This window comes from Crinia signifera, chromosome 7 (assembly GCF_055691185.1).
Source record: "Crinia signifera chromosome 7, ASM5569118v1, whole genome shotgun sequence".
NCBI classification, from domain to species: Eukaryota; Metazoa; Chordata; class Amphibia; order Anura; family Myobatrachidae; genus Crinia; species Crinia signifera.
In genome coordinates, this window is record NC_139223.1 from 103,874,047 (window position 1) to 103,886,203 (window position 12,157).

General features: G+C 41.3%; 1 protein-coding gene across 4 annotated transcripts in view; it reads left to right on the forward strand.

Annotated features, from left to right (window-relative positions):
• Positions 1-12,157, forward strand: part of TNRC18 (trinucleotide repeat containing 18) — a 351,855-nt gene that overhangs the window by 26,208 nt on the left and 313,490 nt on the right. For 2 of the 4 annotated variants that reach the window (XM_083153573.1, XM_083153574.1), the window contains exons 2-3: positions 7,466-7,632; positions 8,279-8,346. The exons of 1 other annotated variant lie outside the window; for it this stretch is intronic. In XM_083153573.1, coding sequence (XP_083009699.1) covers positions 7,496-7,632; positions 8,279-8,346 — 205 coding nt within the window. In that variant the 5' untranslated portion in view covers positions 7,466-7,495. The remainder of the gene's footprint in view (positions 1-7,465; positions 7,633-8,278; positions 8,347-12,157) is intronic. One more of the 4 variants, XM_083153577.1, reaches the window with a different exon arrangement.

Genomic DNA, 12,157 nt, shown 5'->3' on the forward strand with positions numbered 1-12,157 from the left:
CCCCCTTGCGGGCTCGCTGCGCTCGCCACGCAGCGGGCCCGGTGCCTCGCTACGCTCGGCACACTAATTTATTCTCCCTCCAGGGGTGTCGTGGACACCCACGGAGGGAGAATGTGTCGGCATTTCGGCGGTCGGGATTCCGGCGTCGGGATTCTGAACGCCGGGATCCCGACCGCCGGGATTGTAACTGCATCCCGAACAGCTGTGTCTACACACCTATTCCCGTTGTATTTGTGGTTCTACAAAAACAAATGCTCTGATTCAGACCTGCTCACTAGGCTGCTAATATTCGCTGCCTAGTGAGCAGGTAGACGCCGCCATGATGAACAAATGCCCCCTCAATGAGTTAATCCCCGCATATGAGTGGATGTGTGGCGCACATCCCCTCACATGCGGCAGCAATGCGGAAAAATCATTACATGGTTGCTCACCATCAAATGATTTCTCTAGCCTTTACTCTGAAAAGTAAGTCTATATATCCGCCCAATTGACATATGACATCAGTCACCTTCCCCCGAGGATGCATGGGCACAGGGATATGCCCAGTGTTTCCATGAGCATGCCTACTGTTTTTGTGGGCACGCCCATAAAATGCTGGGTGGTCGCCGGCATTCGCCCCAAGCACAACCGATTCCCACCCACCATTGAGCGAACAGCCCGGCGAGTGTAAAATTTGCCAAAGGCGTTCCCTCCCAGGGATTGAACATACACATATTCGCGCATGTGCAAACCCACACCGTCGGGACCAAGGGCGAATTTGGACCTGAGCGATCAGGTCTGAATCGCCCCCAAACTTTCTGGTCAGGCTAAGCATGTTTAGAACTGTAGTTTACCCTTGTTTGGAGGAAAGGCTCCAGTTCACCCAAATAAACAGACATATAATTTAAAAAAAGAATAATTAAAAACAGGCAGAAACTGCCCGCCCACTTCTGTGATATCAGAAGTTGGCTGGACTGAAAGAAAAAAAAAGGTTGGTTGGTTGGAAGAAAAGTTGGTTAGATGTGTGAAGCACTGTTTTAGTTGGACAGACAATTTGGATGGTAGGAGGTTTGGAAGAAAGTTGGTCGTAATTTGGTCTGATAAATGGTCAGCATTAGAAAAAAAACTGCTTCACAGAGGCATATGTGTGGGCTGATGGGGATGAAACCAATTCTTCCTTCTGGCAAAGTTTTTAGAAAATGTCTGTAGTTATGTTGATCCACTTTTGTGCTTCTGGTACACATTCTGCAAAATAACACCATTGATATCAATGAAAACAATCAACAAAGCTTTGAATTTGGATTTGCTTTGACATGCTTTCTTCATTCTCAGTGTTGATAGTGTTTTCAAGGGCATGAACTGGTGTTTTGTCTCAGGATCATACTGGAAGTTCTCACGTTTTCTCACCGGTACTAACTGTATCTAAAAAATGCGGATCCACTTGAATTGTTCCAAAATGTCTGTACAAACTCGCTTTCAATTTTCTTTCTACTCAGCAGTAAGAAGCCTTGGAGCCATCTTAGCACAACCTTTTATCATGTTAGGATTTGGATTCAAAACTTGTAGTTTCTCTTAGTGTTTACCATTTCTGCTATCATTTTAATGAGTTGACAATAAGGGGGAAATTTACTAAGATGTGTATTCTACTTCACATGCTATGTTGCTATGGGCAACCAATCAGAATCTACTTCTTATTTATTTAGCACCCTCTAGAACAGGGCTTCCAGATGTTGATGAACTACACATCCCAGCATGCCTTGCATCAGTTTCGGCATGGCCACATAGCAAATCTAATGCAAAGCATCCTGGGATGTGTAGTTCATCAATATCTGGAGGGCTGGTTTTGCCCAGCCCTGCTCTAGAAGATAGTAGACAGGATCTGATTGGTTGCACATAGCAACATCACATGTGAAGTAGACTACACATCTTAGTAAATTTCCCCCTAAATTCAAATAATTTTCAATTTTTTTTTCCACATTTCCTTTTTTATTTTCTGTGATTTTTCATAATTTTATAAAGCCTCTTTGAGCAACTCAAACACATACGTACGTGATATACTATCTGCCTCTTAAGCCTTGACTACCATTTTGAGTGATTCCTTGGGCGTTTCGTTCAATTTAACATTTTAACATGTTATCTTGCTTTTGAACTAAGCATTATTAAAATGCATAGGAAAACACTGGGTGACAGTGACAGCAAACTATCTGTCTATCTTCCCCTTTTAACTCACAAAGGGCCAGATGTACTAAGCTTCAAAATTGATAAAATGGAGAGTGATAAACAGCCAGCCAATCACCGCCTGAATGACATTTTTCAAACACAGCCTGTGACATGGCTATTAGGAGCTGATTGGCTGGCTATTTATCATTCTCCATTTTATCACTTTTGAAGCTTAGTACATCTGGCCCAGAATATGGTTTCAACTGTACACTTTCATAATTTAATAGCCACATCCTTGTAAGTGGTTAATGATAGAATTTTTTTTTTCCTGATGTTAATTGCATGTCCCAATTTCTGCCCAGGAAAGCCTTCATTTGCACAACCACAAGTGCTGGCAAGTCCCTCTTTTACATATTTACCTATTTAATGGTAAATATGTAAAAGAGGGTTGAGGTCCTCTAAAAAAGGTCAACCTTTTGAAAGTTACAGAATTGTTTTTTGTAAAAAAATTTTTTTACATTTTAGTAATTTATAGATTGAATTGATAAACACTGAATTAAAAAAAAAGCCAAAATGATCTATAATTGACCAATGTTCCATGCCACCAATAAAATATTGAGGAAATATACAATTTCACGGCATCACAGAAATCACTGTTTTCTCATTGCAAAATGTAGGTGAATGTATGAAAATTTGATTTACTAAAGGGATCTTGAACATCAGGAAAAATAATTTTTTGGATGCTTCAAGTCACTTCTTTCGAGTCAAAATATTTATGTAAAAATTGTAGCTTCAAAATAATAATATAGAATATTCTATAAATATCAGGAGTCACATTAACATATTGTGGCTGGAGACCATTTTGGCACTGAAGTGGTTAACCCCATGCTACGGCTCCATTTTAAATGGACCAATAGATACGAAGTGCTGTTTTTAAATGTTACAGATGCCAGTCACCATTAATAATGGCACTAGGCTCCAAGTTCAAAATGTGTAAATGTCACTAGGTGCTAAGTATTTAAATGATGATGTACTGAGATTCTGTACCTTCTCTGGTGACCACGGCAAAGCTTTTTGATAACCCACCAAGGTGAAAGGCACCCTGCAGGTGGGAGCCCAGACCACGGCTGCAGGGCCAGGGTTGTGGACCGCTGAGGTCCTGGACCCCAGGCCAACACCAAAGGGAGAAAGAGAGCTGTGATGCAGTCCCAGGTTGCATGCTGACTACTGGAGATTGAAAACATGGTTACAGATATCCTAGTTCTGCAGAGATGAATGCGCAGTGGGACACAACAAGCCGAGTGCTGCAGTAAGGACAGTGTTCTGGCCATGCCATTTTGTGACTGTAACACTGAGTATATTTTGTATGTAACTTTTATCTTATTTACAAAATAGTGTGAGTAGGGTACACTGCAGCTCCTGTGGATTAAAATGATATGTGGTATGTCTATATTCTATAGTATGTGCGACCTTTATCTGTTACAATTATTAAAATAAAATGCATTGTAATTGTTTCATGCAAAGATGCTCGGTGCTACACGAAGCTGACACTTTATTTGTAACGCAACTTGCAGTGCACAAAGGGTAGACGATTGTGGACACATCTGTAGCTTCCGGTACCACCAACAGAAAGGTGGGAAAGTCTAAGCACTCAATAATTTTACAAATTTATATACAGTGCATCCCTCAAAATTTACCACAGGTGGACTCCAATTAAGTTGCAGGAACATCTTAAAGATGATCAGTGGAATTTTGAGTTTCTTATGTACTGTGTACTGTACTCTTTGCGAAAGGCTGTGAATACTTATGTACTGTGCAAAAATCTCCCAAAAACTTTTTTTTATCACATTGTTATTATGGAGTGGGAAATTGGATGTATTTTATTTTGGAATAAGGCTGTAACATAACAAAAGGTGGAAAAAGTAAAACACTGTGAATACTTTCCGGATGCAATGTATATTATATTTCAAATATCATATCAAACTGTTATCATATATAACATGAACAGAAGTAACACTGTTAAATAAACCCATAATTAAATTCTCTTGCCGATTCTCATTCACATTCAACAGTGCTATCATACCAAAATTCTGAATACTAAATGCAATATAAAGTTGACAATGAAATGTACAAAAGAACCAGGTGGGGGGTTTGAATACATCCTGAATGTATTATTTATTTATTTAATAACAGTTTCTTATTTAGCGCATACATATTCCGCAGCGCTTTACAGAGGATATTTTGAACATTCACATCAGTCCCTTCCCCAGTGGAGCTTATAATCTATATTTCCTACGACATGTACACGCACACACAGACATTCTAGGGTTAATTTTGTTTGGAGCCATTTAGCCTACCAGTATATATCTTTGGATTGTGGGAGGAAACCGGAGTACCCGGAGGAAACCCACACAAGCATGGGAGAATATACAAACTCCGCACAGTTAGAGCCATCGTGGGAATCGAACCCATATAATATGCATATTGTTTATTAGAATTTTAATTCTTATATCAATGCCATCTGTGGTGATATAGTCCAGGCTAGATAATATTACCTTTTATGAAGTACCAGGGAGATAAGAGAAAACAAAGACTTGCTGATTACAGCATTCAGACCAGATCCAGAATTTTCCTGTGTAGATACAAGTCAGTGGACTCACCTTAAATAACACCTTAAATATTTGGGTTTGTGTGTCCTTTGGCAATTTAATCGATTTATGGCCCCCATGTTTCATAAAACCTTATTACTCCATGTTCTATATCAGACAAAGTATCACAGTGATCAAAATGTAATAGTTTCAAAAATAAATATTCTATAGCAATTATATTAATATTAGGACTCGATTTATCTATCTAAGATTTAAAAATGATTTTCTTCACAACCGTGACCACGATTGTCAGGAAGGGAATCAAATGTCTTTGCCCTGTTCCTATGTGCCATGTTACAAAATTTGCTCACAGAAAGGCTACCAGGTCAAAAGAAAACACAGATATTCTTCTGTTAATAAAATAGCGCAATTTGTGCCAAAAGCGTTTAATATATTTGCATTCCCAGAAGTTGTGAATGAAAGTTGCAGAGTAGCATCAATCATAATGCTTAAATAAAACTTTATCATGGCTTATATATGGCACATCACAACTCAGTTGTGACTAAAAGGGCAAATATTTTCTCTCTATTTACAAGTAAAGGTATCTGATTTTGTAACTGATATGTTTTTAAGGACATCTATCCATCTGGTTGTGTAAAATCAGGCAACTAGTAAAGATCTTACATAATGGACTAGTCCAGTGATGGCTAACCTTGACACTCCAGCTGTTGTTGAACTACACATCAAAGCATGCCCTGCTACATTTGTACTATTTAGCCATGCTAAAACTGATGCAGGGCATGCTGGGATGTGTAGTTCAACAACAGCTGGAGTGTCAAGGTTAGCCATCACTGGACTAGTTGAAGACAAGCAAAAAAATAATAATGAGAAAAAGTTGTTCATAAACGGTGCGATGTGTTGTAGGTGTGATATGCAGCACCACCACTAGGCAGGTTTAGGCATTAGCCTAGGGCGCCGGCCACTGGATTGCGGTAGTGAGTTGCAGGAAAGGTACCGCAGCAGCAGGAGCAGAGGAGAGACACCCGGCGGAAGGAAGATGCTTCTCCGTGAGTGGGCAGCACGACATCCATTCCCCCCCCCCCCCCCCAGGCAGCACGGCAAACCAACTCGGCGAGCACAATGCGGCGCCATCACACTCATAATCCCCTGGCATGGCGGGCAGGCACCCCCCCTCCGCCGGAGCAGCACGGCAGCCGGGCACCACCCCCTCCCCCAGAGCAGCACAGCGGCCGGGCACCCCCTCCCCTGGAGAAGCATGGTGGCCGGGCACCCCCCTCCCCCGGAGCAGCAGGGCCCCTCTTTGCCCCCCCCCCGCCTGCTAGCCTGGGTGCCTGCACCCAGCGATCCCACTATTCGCAGTTTTTATAAGCAGGGGTACTGGGGGGCATTACATGTAGCATAATGTGTGGCATATTATGATATGGGCATTACAATGTGTGGCATAATGTGTAATGGGCATTATGGTGTGTGTAATCCTGTTTCAGTGTGTCTAAGGGGCTCAAACTGGTGCAGTGTGCCTAACTAGCTCTAGCTGGCACAATGTGTATAAGTGGCACTACGGTGTGGTGTAATATGAATAAGAGACATTATTGTGTGGTGTAATGTAAATTGGTGCTATTATGTGTCTGCGCTCCTTCCCCCACAAAGCCATGCCTTATTTTTTGCGCGGTGGCGGGGAGGCGCCAAGTAAGTGTGGGTGCCGGGGTCTGCAGGGCTATTGTTACGGTGCCACTACCTGCAGGGTACCTGTCCCGGACGTCACGCTGTGTCCGCCGACAGGGAGCCGCAGATCTACTAGTCCGGCGCTCCTCCTGGCTCCATATGACAAAATGTCATTCACAAAATGGCCGCGCCCTAAGAGCATCCTTAAAAAGGGTCTGCTGTAGGGGGCGGCCATTTTCTGATGGATATTTTGTCATAGGGAGCCAGGAGGAGCACTGGTCTGCTAGTAGATCTTCGGCTCCTGGCCGGGGGACACAGCGTGACGGTCGGGACAGGTAATATAAGACAGGGGGGATGCAGAGTTAAATTTAGGGGGGGGGGGGGGTGCAATAATTGTCGCTATGCCACTGAGTATATCTCTCTAATATATTGGTTGCCTCTGGGGTTTGCAACACAGAGCAGAGAGTCAGTGTTTCCAATGCCTTTTAGCGGCTTGGCCATGGAATGAATAAAAGAATAAAGGAAAAATATTTTTGCTCCAGCATTTAGGTGCATACACAGTATACGGTACATTATTTTTGAACCATATGCAAAATAAAGATATTGTTAACAATATATTTTTTTTGTATATTGTCTAGTGTGTACGCACTAAGGGCCTTATTCTAGTTCACTTTTTCTGACAAAAATCTTCTTAGATGGACAAATCCATGTGCACTGCAGGGGGGCAGCAGATGTAAAATGTGCAGAGAGAATTAGATTTGGGTGAGTTATTTTGTTTCTGTGCAGGGTAAATACTGTCTGCTTTATTTTTACACTGCAATATACTTGTAGATCTCACTTTGAAGTAAAACCCCACCCAAATCTAATTCTCTCTGCACAAGTAACATCTGCCCCCCTGCAGTGCACATGGTTTTGTCCATCTAAGAAGGATTTTGTCAGAAAGAGTGAACTAGAAAAAGACCCTATATCGTTAATGATGCACTTCTGTGGGTTGTTATTGACCCCCCTTGTGTCTGTACATATAGTAAAAATGTGGCTATGTCGTTGATGACTAGGTACATATCGTTCAGTGTGTACGCTAATGAATGATAACAAATGGATGTCATCAAAGCAACTCTCACAACTATCCCAAGCGCCATTTCCTTTTACAGACAGCATGCTGTGGAGTTAAACGCTGGCTGCTGTATATATTCATTGCTGGCTGCATAAACACTCAAACTCGGTAGGTACAAAACACCACTTTCCACCAATGTTTTCCCCTTGTGTGCCACCCTGTATACACCACTGGCCACCAATGTTTTCTCCTTGTCTGACTGTGTATACACCACTGGCCACCAATGTTTCCAGGCCATATGCCGCCTCTTTATAAACATACCACTGGCCACCAATGTGACTCCCTATGTGCCACCCTATACACACCATTCTCCACCAATGTGTCCAGGCCACATGCCACCTGTTTATAAAAAATCCACTACCCACCATTGTATTTCCCTGTGTCCCACCCTGGGTATAATAAACCCCACTGCCCACCAATGATTTTTCCTGTGTGCCAACTGTGTATTATAAACCCCACTGCATGCCACCCTGTATGCTGCCATGTGTATAATAAACCTCACTGTCCACTGATGTATTTTCCTTGCATGCCACCCTGTGTATTATAAACCCCACTGTCCACCAATGTTTTACCATGCGTGCAACCAAATGTATTATAAATGCAAATCCCCACTAATGTTTTTTTCCCAACAATGTTTATAATATTACTGTATATGTACACTCATTTTGTTATGTATTTATGTATAAAACACAAAATTCAATGTTACAGTTTGTGGGCTAAATACTTATAGTCATTTTTTTTATTCTATTCACAGACATGCTGTCGAAACAAAGAATTCTGGAGTGGATTCATTGTTTTACATCATGCCAATGAGTGTCTATGGCAAGTAATAAGCAAAAGCGTTTTAAAAAAATTGATGAAAAATCAGGCATTTCAGCAACTGATCACCTATAGTTGAGGGTAAAACAACAATGCAGACATGGCTTGGGTAAAGAAAAAGAGTCACAATGATCTGGAGAGGGGCAAATGAGGTTCATAAAATGTCATTATTTTACTATGACCAACTCATGTTAGTCCTGGTAAAGGAGCCACAGCAAGCGCCATTGTCTGCATTGGATCCAGATGCAATGGAGGAGTTGCAAGAAAAGAGGAGGAAATGGAGTCTGGATCTGGTAAGTAGACACCATGTAAACACACCTGTTGTTATTTAAAAATGTTTTAATTTCAATGTTTGTGCATGTGTTTTATTTTATGGAGTTATTCTGCCAGTACACTGCCCCACCTCCATTAACAGAGGTCAGGTACTTCTCCCTGGCCTGTTCTGAATGTACAAAGGTCACGTGTCACTTGTACACATTGCACCAGATAGAGCCCCTTTATGCCAGTTAGAGCCCTGTAGACACACTATGACAGGTAGAGCCCCTTAAAAACACTGCACCAGGTAAAGCCCCTTACATACACCTTGCCAGGTAGAGCCCCAGGTAGACACAATGCACCAGTTACAGTAGATCAGCAATTACAAAGATAGCAAAAGTCTCAGAAGCACAGCACAGACACCTAGCCACTGGCCTTTAGAAAGAGCAAATACAGGTATGCATGTGCAACAGCCCTCCTCACGGTGCAGGGCAGCCCTCCTCACGGTGCAGTCAGCTGAGCTAGGAGAGACACCATCAGGTCTCTCTTGTGTCCCTTAAAACATTTCAGGAGAGACGGAGGTGGGGCATGCAGCATTGCCTGCAGCTTGTATAGTGCATGCACCAGTGAAGTAACTAGAAATTCATGTGCTACCTACCAAAAAAGTTTCTGGCACCCTCAACCATATTGCTTTTTTTAAAAACAAAAAAGGGGTATCTCTAGGCAATTTGGCTCCCAGACTGGGAGTCTCAGTGTCAGTTAAAAATGTGCCTCCACCCCCAATGTGTGACCTCACTGCAATGGGTATGGTCTTGCAGGAAAATACCTTTATTCCCATAGATCTGCAACCTGTAGAGCCAGACATTGTCCACCATTGGAAAACAAAAATCCTGATTTATACCCCTTACATTATTTGTCATTTTTCCTCCTTATAGTGACGCCACTTACACATTATACCACACACTGCATGTCCCTTACACATTGTCACACACCCTAATGCCCATTATATATTATGTTGCAAACCGTAATGTCCATTACTCTGTGAAACACCATAACCCCATAACACATTATTCCCTGCACCTTAATGCACATTACACATTATGCCAAACACCATAATGCCCATTACACATTATGCCACACCATCAAGCATTTTAGACATTATGCCACACACCGTAATGCCCATTACACAATAAACCTCACACCATAGTGTCCTTTATGCATTATGCCACACACCGTAATGTATTTTAGACATTATGCCACACAGTTATACCCATTACACAATAATCTACACACGGTATTGCCTATTACATATTATGCCACACACTGTAATGCTCTCTACACATTATGCCGTGCACTGTATAGACCATATCACATTATACCACACATTATGCTACACGTAATGCCCCTTAGTGCCCCATACACAATGTCCCCATTAGTGCCTATTACACAATGCCACCAGTAATGCCCCTTATGCAATGTCCCCAATAGTACCTCTTGGACAATGCCCCCAGTAGTGCCTATTACATATGCCACCAGTAGTGCCCCTTACACAATGCCCAGAGCAGTGCCCTTTACACTATGCCTCTAGTACTGCTTACTCCAGTCCAGACCAGCATCTGGTACCTGCCACTGCCATTTCTGCTACCGAAGCTGCTAAGATGGGGAGGAGAGCAGAGCATACAGACCAGAGTGTACAGATTGCAGTGGATATTTCAAATATGGCTCTGACCCGTGAGCCAGTCAGAGAACAGTCCGGCAGCAAATCGCTAACGTAGCTGCCGGTCTTCGCCACTTTTGAAATGTCTGTCGGCCCTGGCATGAGCCACTCAGCAGTATTGAAGCTGACTGGTAGGCAGCAGTGAGCAGATAGTGCTGTGGCACCACTGGTACATACAAGATTATAGAATTATAGGAGATGACCCCTGTTGGCATGCTGCTGCTTCTCTATTGTACTATCTCAAGGTTATCACCTATAACCCAAAACAACAGAACAAAACACAATAATGGGAGTTCCAAACTTGTGGGGCGCAACCCAAATTTGATGATATGTAGAACCGGAAGTTCCTACCATTCTTCCATGTCCTAGTATCTCGGTTGTTCCATCCTTCTCTCTCCCCCTATATATACACAAGAGTTTTTTACACAAGAGTATGTTTTGAAATTTGAAAAGACAAATAATTAGCTGGTGTTAAATATATTCACTTGTAATAGGCAAATAAAATGACGGATGGGCTTATCCAACTCACACTAAGTATTATGATGTAAATCCCCATAGTGTATTCTTTATTCTGAGTCCTTGTGTCCTATGGTGTGACATTCATCTCTGTGGATGTGAATTTATATATATATATAATAATATACACATTGTGTAGACATTTTTGTTACTGTACATCCACCCAGTGTGAAAGGAATAGACTGTGAGCGTACCTCACTCACCAAACAAGAAGAAATAATAATTATATAAAGGTTTCTTTATCAGTGACGTCAGAAAGTTGTACCAAACTCACAGTGTACAGTGGTTTTGTTCAAACATATAGTGGTTTCTTTGTGTCTGAATCACTTATTCTCAACGGATTAGTGTCTAGATGTGCTCCATAACGTGAAGTGTCATTTGTGAAAAAAATATAATAAAAACCCAATGTGTAGTATTGGTTAGGATGTACCAAGGAAACAGGATACAAATGTATAAACTTCGTGAAAAACATGGGTACATATCTCACTCATTCCTTTTAATATAAAGACTTTTTGGAGATTTTTAGAGAAATCATTGGAGAAATGTAGGAAGACATAAAAGATACCATTATATGTGTTGAGCCTGTACTAAAGAAGTGAGTCATAGTACGATCATCTGTGCACGTGGATTAGCGTACTAAAGAAACCTTTGTTTTGTTCACTCACTGTTACTGGTGAGTGAGATATGCCACCATTTGATTTCATGGTTCATTACCTAAAGTAAGATACTGAAAGTACCATAAAAGGGTGTCCCCACCTCATAACCCACTTCATGGTGATTTTGTATCACTATAGAATAGGTCTTCTCTTTTCTTCACTCTCCAAAATAATATAAATCATCAGGGAATGAGAGTTTTTCAAGAAAGAACTTTCAGCATAAACACACATACAGAGACACCCAAAAGAAACAGCTACGTGGGTTAAATGACTTACCTTTATATAACTTGGGTATGCCCATCACTTCTTTTGTCATAAAAAGAAACCATTACAGGTGTATGCCACTTACCATATATGGTGAGTGAGGTACAGTATGCACCTATGTTTATCAGGAAGTTTATACATTTTTATCCTGCACTGTTTATACATTTTTATATTACACATTGGTTTTTATTAATATTTTTTTTCACGAATAAAACTTCACATTATGGAGCACATCTATACACTAATCAATTGAGAATAAGTGATCCAGACACAAAGAAACTGCTACAGTATATGTTGAAAAAAAACCTACTGTACATATTGAGTTTGAACGACTTTTTGACGTCATTGATAAAGAAGCCTTAATATAATTATTATTTTTTCTTGTTTGGGGAGTTAGGTATGCTCA